Below are 12155 nucleotides of genomic sequence, written 5' to 3'. Positions count from 1 at the left end.
TGAAAAAAAAATAATAAACAGGATAAATAATGTTTGGAAAATAATATCTCGTTAGATTTTATAAATAATAAAATTTTAATGCAGAGTAATTAATTAAAAATTTGCCTTATCTTGCTAAGACGGTGCAACTTATTTAAAAAAAAAAAAAAAAGGGAAAAAGCGGGCTTTACCTGTTTATTTCAATAATTAAAACAATTAAATTTTTTTGTATAAAAATGAAAAGAAAAAGGAAAATATTTATTGTCAAATTAATGTCTGTATAACATTATTATTTATAATTCATAAATTCATTGGTAAATATTATTAATTATTTTATATAAAAAAAATAAGAATATTCGTTGCACTGTCGTACAAAAGTGAGTATACATTTCATGTTATTGTTTAATATTTAAAACAATGTATTAATTATGATATAAATATATATAAAAATGAAAAAAAAAAATAAGAAAAAAAATACTTATTAATACAAATAGATACGTGGTGAATATTTACATTGATTTTTGATTATTTATTTCGTTGTTTCCATGGCCATACTTCAAAATTAATTTTGATAAAAAAAATCTACAACAAAAATTAATTGATTAATTGTTTATTCAATTATCATTGTTGTAAATTAATTTTTATTCATTTATTTTTGAAGAATTTATTTCTACGTAATTCATTTCGATTTTTAAATTATTTCGATAATATTAATTGATAATTATCAACACATGATTTATGAAAGAAAAAAAAAAAAAAAAAAAGCAATTAAACATTTCGTTAGATTTATCTAAACTTAATAATTAATTTGTGTAAATTTTTAAAATTAATTCCCATTAAATTTTCCCTTTTGATTAATAAAAATTTAATAATCATTGAATTCATTTTTATCAATTAATCAGTTAATTTAATCAAATTATTAGTATAAATATTTAAAAAAAAAAAAAAATACAAAATAAATGATTGAAAAATGATGAAGATTTGACATGATAATTAAATTTATTTTCCATAAAATTTTCTGTTAATAAGATGCAATAAAAGATTGACATTTATTTTGGCTCTGCCATAAAGATCCATAATTGGACGTCCTTCAAATTGTAATTCTAGTAATTTTTGTATATCAATATCAATTTTTTCCATTTGTACACCTAAAAATTTGGCTTTTATTGTAAATATACCACTTTGTTCAGTTGGTGTTATTTCAAATGATATATTTTTAAATTGTCCATTTGTTAAACCATCAAGTTCAACAACAATACCCTTTTCAAATAATTTAATTGCCGAATATTTTAATGTTGATTTTGATTTAAGTTTTTCATGATTATTTTCATGATTATTTTTTGATAATTTAATTGAACGTAATGAACCTTTTCCAGTATGTAAATTTTCTAAACATGTATTAATATATTGATTATAATATTGTACTTGTTCAGCATAATATTTTGTTTTTTCTTGTAAACGTTGTCTTGTTGCTCTCAATGTTTGTAATTCTTTATTTCTAATATTTCTATATTTACCTCTATTACAAAGATCCTTAGCAATTGCTGTTATTATTTTTTGATAACCATCATTTCTACTAACTAAACCACCACATTCAAGTTTATATAAATAATTTTTAAGTTGTTTTTTACAATCATCAAGTGTCATACAATTTTTATGTAATAATTTAAATGTTAATTGTGATGATTTATATTGTTCATTGTATAAAATATTTTGTTGTTTTGTTGATGGTAACTCAAGTGCATCAATAAGATTATTACCAGATAAATATTTTAATACTGATACAAGTAATTCTTTTGTTATGATAAATAATTTATTTAAACTTTGACTACATGTATCTGGTACTTGAAATTTATTTGTCAATACAAGACATACTTCTGTTTTACCAAGTCTAATTAATGTTGAATCACAAATTGGCTGTTCAGTAATGCCCATCAATGATGCAACAGTTGGTGATGACTCCAGGTCATCCAGCAATTCATGCAGTATATCTTTTGGATCTGGTGCAATGTCATACTGATATTCAAGCAATAAATTATGAGTATCACATATTTCTTGTACTGACATGTATATTTCTGGTTTATGAATTAATGTTGCTTCAGTATATTCATGTATATTAAAGTGTTCTTCAAGATCATCAATTTGACAACAAGAACGAAAAAATTTCTTAAATTTCTCATGACACTCAATGATAAATGGATTTAAACATATCAAATGTGTTGATTCATCACCAAAGCCTTTTTTCGATGCAGCAAATTGTAATATTTTAGCAATACTTGCTAAATTTCTACGTTGATCATTTGACAATGAACGATCAGCTGGTGTTGTTATTATATCAAATGCATCTGGATTAACAATTGCTGCATTTATAAAATGATAATATATCAAATTACCAACGACTTTTAAGAAATCTTTCTCTGGTGAATTTGGAAATTTTTTAACAAGTGTATTGTATAATATTTTTGCCATATAAAGCATACTGTATGGTATTAAATCACGTGATTCAGTAATTTTATTAAGAAATAATGTTACAGTATCACGTAATATTTTAATACCACGTGTTAAACGTTCTTGAACTTGTTGATAACTCAATGCTTGTGCATGTGTTACTGAATATGGTAAATTTTGATTTTCACCAGTTTCCATTTCTAATTTATTTCTCCAACATTTATATATATCAACTGGATTTGTTTCAATGCATATTGTTTTATCATCAAGTACTTTTTCAATAATTGGACCAAGTATTTGTCTCAATGATTTTTGTCTATTTAATTGTCGTGAATAATTAACAACAATTTTTAATACAAGTGGATTACCAGTAACAACTTCTGATGGTTTTTGATATTTTAACATTATTTCTTGTTCCAATGAACAACCAAATAATTTTAATAATAAATATTCTTCTCTAATATTTGATCCAAAATTAAATAATGTTAATATAACATTTTCTAAAAATTTATTTGATTTACTTTCTGGTAAACTAAATAATAACTTTGTTAAATAATCTGGATTTGTTTGTAATGCATAAAATAAATATTGATAATTTTCCAACATTTTTCTTCCATCTTTTGTTAATGATTTTAATCCTTTATTTATAATAATGCTATTATCATTTGTTGAATTTTTTCTTGATCTTGAGGTTTTTTCTTTTGTTAAATTTTCAAGATTTTTACCATGTGCAATGACATCCTGTAGTGTTATTCTATTTTGTATTAATAGTGCTATTTTAATATCCATATTATCAAGTTGTTGTGATAAATTTTGATTGTGTCTTATTGTTTGTACAACGTCATTTTTTAATTTACTCATTTGTAAATCTTTTTCATAATCAACTGAATTTAAATTTAATACACCAGAAAAATATCGTACATCTGAAAATGGTATTTTATCAATTTTTAATAATGAATGAAATGCTTTTCTAGCTGTGTAACCTCTCCATAATGCTTGAATTTTAATAATTTTATTAATATTACTCTCGTAATAATTAAATGTACGTTTTATTTTAAATTTTTTCATTTTATTATTTGATATTCTCTCATTGGCATATAATTTACGTTGTAAATAACCACGCCATGCTGATTGAATGACAATTATTTTATCAATATTATCACAAAAATACATAAGACGTTTTGATATTTTCATTCTCAATAAATAACCACGTGCAATTGCTTGTAGCTTTATTATCAACTTCTCATCAATTCTACCAGATGGTAAATTATATTCTTCAGCAGTTGTTGTTTTAATAATATCTTCAATGTCATCAATTGTTATAAAACGACTAACTGATTCATAATTTTTAGGTCTATCCCATGTATAATTATAATCATCAAGATTTAAAAAACATTCAACACCAATTTCTGTAACATATGAAATCCAACAAGAATGATAATTTATATTTTTATAATTTTTTAAACTTTTTAATGCTTTGTAATATTTTTTTTGTTCATTTATATTTATTTTTATACCAGTTTCTTGTAAACAACTTATTGTTCCAATAATATTATTACTTTCAATGGCATTATTTAAGTTAGTTAATATTTCAATGATACTTTTAACATGTTTTATTTGTTCATCAACTGTATCAACAACATATTCAATATCATCAAGCCATAATTCAGATGCATCATTATTTTTATTATCAAGACAACAATGAAATAATTTTAAATACAATGATACATCATTTGATGATATTGTTTTATTAATTTTCAAATGTAAACTACATAATGCTTTTATTAAATTTGATCTATTATTTAATTTAACAGCATTATTTAATTCACGTAATATATTAATTGCTTCATCATCATTACAGCATTGTTCATTGACATAATCAATGCATTCTTGTATGTCATTGTATGTCAATATTGTACATAATTTTTTATCATTATTTTGATTATTAAAACGTGCCTGTTCAAGTGCCTGATAATATTTTACTTTATTATATTCATCAATACCTTGTACATGTGTATCTGGATTTTTTAATGCCTGATAAACAAGCTCTGGATCACCAATATCAACAGCTTTTGTTATACAACCAACAGCTGTCAACACACGTATACTTGATCTAATATCTTCCATTGTTATATCAGCATTTGAATCAATACGATCAATTTTTAATTCCCAAAAATATAATGGTACACAAAATACATCAACATAATCAGCTACCCATAAATCTGGATTAATTAATGCTTTATAAAATTCTTCCTCTGAATTATTATCAAGTGATTTATTCAAATCATCAACAGCTTGTTGTTGTCTTGTACTTCTATCAGCAACGTCATTTGCAATGTTTATTTTTTTTTGTAGCACATCAGACCAATGACAGCTACTCTTAAAATACTCATCATTATCATCACTATTATTACTAACAAGTATTTTCAATATACCCTGATATAAATCAACATTACTTGTCATGATATTTTCCAATTTTAAATTTGGATTTTTCAATGCCACCAGCAATTCATCACCACCAGTGTTTAATGATTTTAATACTTTATCATATGCACAACGACAATTTATATTATTGATGTGTCCTTGTATTTCAGCTTGTGTTAGCAGCTCATCATATGCATCAGCAATATAACTGTCATTCAATGAACGATTAATAGCTGCTTGTTTTTTAACATCTTTTGCAATCATTAGTATGTCATAATAAATATTTATATGGTCATAAATTATATTTTTTAATCTTGCTGATGTGTTGCTTAAACTTTCATATAGTTCATCAAGTTTTAATGGTTCTATTAGACATTCATTTATTGCAATAACAGCAGCATGAAGTGCTGCTGTATCACCAGCCATGTTATTTGTTAAAAGACCACCAATTTTTTGAAATGCTGGCATTTGTATACCATATTTTTTAAGCTCTTCTTTAACAGCATTTATTTCAGCATCAGTAAAATTAACTTTACCATATAAATCTTGTATTTGTGGTGCTTTACCAAGTTTAAATAAATGTGTACTTAATGCATGTATACAATAAATAACTCTTGAAATGTCATGAATTTTTTTAATCAAATTAATATTATCAGTATGACGAAATTGTAAACCAGCAATTTTATATCTTCTTTGTTCAATGTCATATATTTTTTTTAATGGAACACCAATTGGATCCATAAAATTAGCAAGTTTTGCTAAATAAATACCATTACGAAAATTTTCTTCAAGTTCTGTTGTTGGTGGTAGCTCTTCATGAAGACATGCTTCCATCCATATTTTTGTTTCTTCTAAATGACACAAATATTCGTATGCTGTTGTTTTTTGTCTTTGTTCATCCATTTCTTCAGCTGACTTACGAACATCAGTGTCTAAATTAAAAAATAAAATTAATTAGCAATTAATTAATTGTATGTCCAGGTGTAATTATCAGTGACACCTTTTAACAATATTTAATTTGGAGTAATATATTTATTAACTAACCATTGTTTGAAATTATAGATTCAGCGCTAACTTCTGTCATTTTTATTTGTTTATTTATTAACACAAGTATAAATATTTGTTTTGTTATGATTTCACTTAAATGTCGTTTAATTGTAGCATCAACAACAACAACAACAAATACGTTAACATCCTAGAAATTTAAAATCAACTGCCATTGATAAAAACTTGTTGTTGAATAAAAAAATAATAATAAACAATGGCCATGGAGGATAAACTCTGTTGTTATTAAAAAAAAAAAAAAAAGGGTTATGCTTAGTTATATCAAAATGACGCTAGGGTTAAATTCCAAAACCTCAGTTGGTTCTAAAGCTGTGAGTCGGTCTTTAACCGGTTAATAACAATTCAAATAAAGATTAGATTGGATTAGATATATATATATATATATATATATATGCCTATATAAAATAAGAGTAAAAGTATTTTTATTTTCAAATTATTTCCCGCTAAATTTTAATAATTCGCAATGGGTAAAGAAGAAAAAATTTTAGATACTGGCGAATTTGTTTTCGTTTCTTCTCTCTCTCTCTTTCACTCTCTTTCTCAATTCTCATTTTACTTTTATCAAAACAGTGCAAAACACCGAAAAAAAATAATAATTAATAATAAAATTATAATAATATAGCCATATAAATTTTGACAACTATAAGTGTGTGTTGTTGTTGAAAAAAAAAAAAAAAAAACATCACAATAAAGCGTGTTTATTATCAACAACAAAATATAAAGATCATATATATATATATTAAACCTCAAATACATTGTTTTTTTTTTTTTTAATTAATAATTAGTGCTATTTAGAAACTAATCACCACCATAAATTAAATTAAAAGAGTGTTATGATGTTGACTACTAGTAATAAAAATAAAAATGATAATCAAATGTCACCATCAAATAATATCAAAAAAAAAGAATGGGGTAAACTTCTTCAATTTGATAAGTCATCACATAAACAAACTCATCAGGACGACTATGGATTATTTAAAAAACATAGTAAGTTTTTAATCTGCTTTTTAAAATTTTATTAAAAACGAAAAGAACAAATAAACAAATAATTGCTCGTTTTTTTTTCGTCACTTATAGTCCGTAAGATGATGACAAAAAAATTAGACACAACCATTTACAAAAAGAACCAGTGTTGGTGGTGGACAGTTGGCCGAGAGGGTGTGAAATATCTGACCTTGAAAATTTTTGTATTATTATCAGATGATGATGATGATGATGATGATGATAATGGTAGCTCATCACTTTCAACACCTTGTAAAGAATGTCTACGTCTTTCATTACCAATAAATGCTGAATCAACATTGAGCCTATTAAAATCTGGCGTTGTTGATAATGGTGGTGTAGACGTTGTTTTAGATGATGAATGTGATTGATTTGTTTCAATATTTTGTGAACATTGAGGAGTTTCATGTAATACATCAATTTTACATTTAGACTTTTTAGCAGTTGTTGATAAATAACATATTCTATCATATTGTATGGTTGAAGTGGTGGAAATGTTTGTTGTCTTGTTAATTTTTTAGTTGTTTGTGATTGTGATAATACACTTGATAATCTTGATGCTTCAATACTACTTGTTATACTTGTAAAAAAAAATTAGGCGCTTTTTATTATAATATTATTAACATGTATCGCAAGCATTATCGTGAAAAAGCGCGTAATTTTTTTTTTTTTTTTTTTTTTTTTTTTTATCCAGCAAATTATTAAACAAAAAATTCTGTAATTATGAAGAGTCTGAATAATCGATTTTTTACCTGGCTTACCTGTGGACGGGCGACCAAAAAACTGCTTGAGGGTATGTGCAACGTGTTCTTGCCTCTTGGTCTCAAGGACTACCATTTGCCAAGTTCTTTACGTATACGGTTGTGCCTAGTTTTTTTGCCATCAATTTACCGTCTATTAATCCTATTATAAAAAGGACACTTGACCGCTTTTCATTCGTGATGTGATTGATCGAAATTTTTTAGCATTTGTTTATAACTAATATTTTATTATTTTCTCTCTCATACTAACACGTTGCTACGTGTTGTTGTATGGTTGCTATACATTTGTTTATTTTTGGCAATTAATTTATTTGAGTTGTGTCGTTCCTAGATCAAGAGTCATATTACAGCTTTTTATTAAAATGGAACACTTAAGGAAAAAATATGAATTGATGCATGAGAATAGTATTTTCCGATTAGTTTTTCTCACTAATGAATTAAAAAAATAAAAATAATTTTTGAAAATAAAAAAAAAAAAAATTGGGGCAAAATGGAACACAACGAAAAAATTTTATCGGACAAAAATCCTCGATTTTTTTCTTTTAAATTTTTTTTTTTTTTTTTAATAATTTTTTACCGGGGATTGATGGCGGAGAAATTATTCCGGCAAAAAAGTAGTGGCAGATTAATTTTTCCGACATTAATCTCATGCCGGAGTAATTTCTCCGGAAATGGGCCAAAAACGGAGTAATGCCGAAGAAAGCCGGAGTAATGGCAGAGAAATATTTCTACCAGGGTACTACGTTTATCGAAAACGTCATCATATTTATTAATATTACTTAATTAAATTAATATATATTAGATTAGATAAACCTTTATTCACCCAACTGGTAAAAACCAAATTATAATTAGTATACTGGGTCTAAATTTGATACAAAATAATTACAGTTTAAATTATGCAACTCTACCAACTGGTGGATACAATCATTGAATCTTAAATGTAATACTTATTATCTATTAGAAAAATCATTAATTACATTAATAGTAATCATTGATTAATTAAATTATTAAATCTTTTTTACTCATTAAATATAGCCTTATCAATAGCTGAATGTTAACTGGTTTTCTTAACGTAATGAAATTCATATCAACAGTATTCTTTTTAGCTAGATTATTTACAGCATACATTAACATATTTGATGGTTTATTTAGATATAAATATTGTATAAAATATAAATATTTATATAAATAAGTAAACATAAATAGAAAAAGTTATACATAGTGTGTCTGTGTGTGATTGCTACGTGTGATTGTTAATTATATTTTTTCATCAATTATATTTTTCGTGTGAAATTTTTTTTTTTTTTTCTAATTAATCCATTAAACAATCAAAAGCAAATAAATTATTTAACGCAAAGTATCTAAAATAATCGTCTTTTTTTAAACAAAATTATCATGTATTTCAATCAAAAATTTTACACGACTTTTGTTCTTGCCGCGCGGTTTTATATTTACAATAATAATTTGTTTTTTTTATAATCGTGGTACTAATTAATAAAATACATGATAATTTTGTTAAAAAAAAGACTATTATTTTAGATATTTCATGTTGATCAATTTATTTGCTTTTGATCAATTATAATAATACAATTGACTTTATAAAAAGCTGTAATATGACTTTAATACTCTGCAGATCGAGCAACGACGCAACTAAAATGATTTATAATGATTGTTTATATAGTTTGATCAAATGATATTTTTGTTTATTACGATAATTATAATATTGATTATTAACTTGAAATAAATATAGTTATTTATGGAAATGAAAAATAATAAAAGTCTTTAAAGTGGTTAATAAAAACTATAATTATGATGAAGAAAATAGTTATAATAAACATACACAATAATATATATATATATATATATTATGATAACCACGCGCCGGAGGCGCGGGGTCGCTCTTGTTATATAAATAACAATAACTATTCTAAATTTTGTTTATTATTAAGGTCTAATTCACAATGTATATAAGGCTGGACGGATTAAAAATTTGGATATAAATCTGAATGAAGGAAATACAGATAAAGATATGTTACGTTATATAAGTGGAACACATTTTATAATTAAACGTGAAAGAATAACAAATTATAAAGCAGCTGATTGTGAAGGTGATTTTGTTGTTTTTATTTATGACGAAAGTACAAATGGCACTTTTATTAATCGAGAAAAAATAAAAGATAAACGTATATTAATTCACAACGATATCATTAGTATTGCTGAATCTGATAACGAAGGTAAATATATTATATAAAAATATAAAATAAAATAAAATAACAATATGCCAAAACAATTAATATATTCTCTTTAGCCACTTTAACCAACTTGATTAATAATTTTATCTTTTTTTTTTTGTAATTTCAACAGTCTTCAAGTACTTAAAAATAGCAAATTCAGAAAAAATAACTATTATACCAAAAGAAGTGGCCAAAAATTACGTCGATTTACGACCTTTAGGACACGGAGCGAATGGTGATGTAATATTAGTTGTCTCAAAAATAAATTTTCGTCCATTTGCATTAAAGAGTATAAGAAAAACAGATCGAGATACGAAAAAAAGTTGGATTAATGAAACAAATATATTAAAAAAAATAGAACATGAAAATTTAATAAAGATGATTGATACCATAGATTTAAGTGATAATTTTTATATTATATTAGAACTTATGGAAGGTGGTGAATTACAAAGTAGAATTATGAGAAGTAAAGGTTTACCAGAAAAATTAGCTCAATTTTATTTTTATCAAGTTTCATCAGCTATAAAGTATCTTCATAATAAAAAAATAACCCATCGAGACATTAAAGCACAAAATGTTTTACTAAGAAGCAATGAAGAGTACACACTTGTCAAAGTAACAGATTTTGGTTTGTCAAAACTAATCAACGATGAAACCCAGATGCAGTCTCGCTCTGGTACATTCAAGTACATGGCACCTGAAATTTATAAAAGAAAAGTTTACACTAATCGTGTTGATGTTTGGAGTTTAGGTGTATTATTATATTTTATGTTAAGAAATCGTTTTCCATTTGAAGAAACAAAAGAAGTGCCAATTTTTTCTGCTGTTATTGGTGGTAAATTTAACTTTGATCATTGTATTTGGAAATCTATATCAGAAACAGCAAAATGCCTGATTAAAAGAATGTTAACGGTTAATCCCAAACATAGATATTCCATTGACAATGTTGTTGAATGCTCTTGGTTAGATGATGTTGAACTAACAGAAAAAATTTCATCACTAGAAAACTCTGAGGTAATTCATACAAATAATAAACGTGATAGTGAAAACGAAAAACCTAATGATAAAAAAATTCGTAAACTACCATGTAGTGATCCAGTTATTAATGATAATCAAATTAAACGTCCACGCTTAAAATAATATATTTAATAATCAATATAGACAAATTTAAAATACGACAATAGAAATTCTGTTAAATATTTTATTAATTTTCATACAACAAAAAAAAAATGAATCAAAAATTTTAAAAATTATAATATAAATTGAGTTAATATATTTTATTTATTGATTCATCTAATTTATTTTCTATTTTGCTATTTACAAAATTGATCTTTCATATATTTTTTTATTTTTAAATTTGTAAATTTGTGTAATAAGATCAATTTTCATCGTTTTCACCAATGAACTAAATACACACACACACACAATCCGTAACATTGTTACAATAATAAGCTAGACGTGGATTAAATATAAAAATTTATTAAATAAATAATACTTATATTTGTAATAATTTTTAAATTGTCGATGTGGTGCTGTGAGGGGGTTTAACTTGAAACAACTTTGAACATAATTTAGTCGAATCACGTTTACTTTTTTTTTTTTTTTTGTTTTCATATATATATTTTCATTTCCATTCAGCATTGATAATTAATAATAAAAAAAAATTAAAATTGAATATTTTTTTTAATGAGATTTTGGACATTCCTGTATTTAATTAATATTTTCTAATTTTTGTTGATAAGAAAATGTGCACAACCGACAGACACTCGTACAATTAAATTTAGCCACTTGGTTTTTTTTTTGTTTGATGGAGTTTTTTTTTGTGGAGAATTTTTTCTCTGGCAAAATTTTACTTTGTTAATTAAATTAAGTGGCAATTGATATTTAATTTTTATGCAAGTTGTCAACTTCTAAATAGTAATCAATTGTAAATAAATGTAAAATGTCTAGAGATTGTAAATTTAGATAAAAGAAAAAGAAATTCTAATTCAATTTTATTTTTTTTCTTTTTTCTTGAATCAATAAATTGAGATAATGTTTTGTTAATTGATTCAATTAATTTATTTTATATTTTGCTATTTACAATATTGTAATTTAATTTGTTATTTTTTTGTTATTGTTATTTAATTTCTTTTTATTTATTTTTATCTTGTAATTATTATTTATCGTTGGTTTAAAAAGAAAGAAAAAACAAAAACTGTGCAATCAGCTAAAGAAACATTAAAAAAAAAAAAATAACAGA

General features: G+C 24.4%; 2 protein-coding genes across 2 annotated transcripts; one reads left to right on the top strand and one right to left on the bottom strand.

The window, feature by feature from the left end:
• Positions 1-945: 945 nt before the first annotated feature.
• LOC122853382 (ras GTPase-activating-like protein IQGAP1) lies at positions 946-6078 on the bottom strand. The gene is made up of 2 exons (XM_044153819.1): positions 5896-6078; positions 946-5783 (listed from the first exon to the last, which is right to left on the bottom strand). Exons 1-2 carry the CDS (start codon positions 5933-5935, stop codon positions 979-981), a joined length of 4845 nt encoding a protein of 1614 aa, XP_044009754.1. The 5' UTR covers positions 5936-6078; the 3' UTR covers positions 946-978.
• Positions 6079-6752: 674 nt separating this feature from the next.
• On the top strand, positions 6753-11053 carry LOC122851131 (ovarian-specific serine/threonine-protein kinase Lok-like). Its single transcript, XM_044150180.1, has 4 exons — positions 6753-6903; positions 9629-9913; positions 10044-10202; positions 10338-11053. The coding sequence occupies exons 1-4, from the start codon at positions 6753-6755 to the stop codon at positions 11051-11053; spliced, it is 1311 nt and encodes a 436-aa protein (XP_044006115.1).
• The last annotated feature ends 1102 nt before the right edge of the window (positions 11054-12155 follow it).

This window comes from Aphidius gifuensis, linkage group LG3 (genome assembly GCF_014905175.1).
Source record: "Aphidius gifuensis isolate YNYX2018 linkage group LG3, ASM1490517v1, whole genome shotgun sequence".
Lineage (NCBI taxonomy): Eukaryota > Metazoa > Arthropoda > Insecta > Hymenoptera > Braconidae > Aphidius > Aphidius gifuensis.
This window is presented reverse-complemented; position numbering and strand designations above follow the sequence as displayed.

Coding starts and splice junctions, on each gene's coding strand:
- LOC122851131 (XM_044150180.1), top strand. CDS start 6,753: ATGTTGACTACTAGTAATAAAAATAAAAATGATAATCAAATGTCACCA. Junction 6,904..9,628: donor TGGATTATTTAAAAAACATA/GTAAGTTTTTAA, acceptor TTTATTATTAAG/GTCTAATTCACAATGTATAT. Junction 10,203..10,337: donor TCGTCCATTTGCATTAAAGA/GTATAAGAAAAA, acceptor ATATTATATTAG/AACTTATGGAAGGTGGTGAA.
- LOC122853382 (XM_044153819.1), bottom strand. CDS start 5,935: ATGACAGAAGTTAGCGCTGAATCTATAATTTCAAACAATG. Junction 5,784..5,895: donor ATCTATAATTTCAAACAATG/GTTAGTTAATAA, acceptor TTTTTAATTTAG/ACACTGATGTTCGTAAGTCA.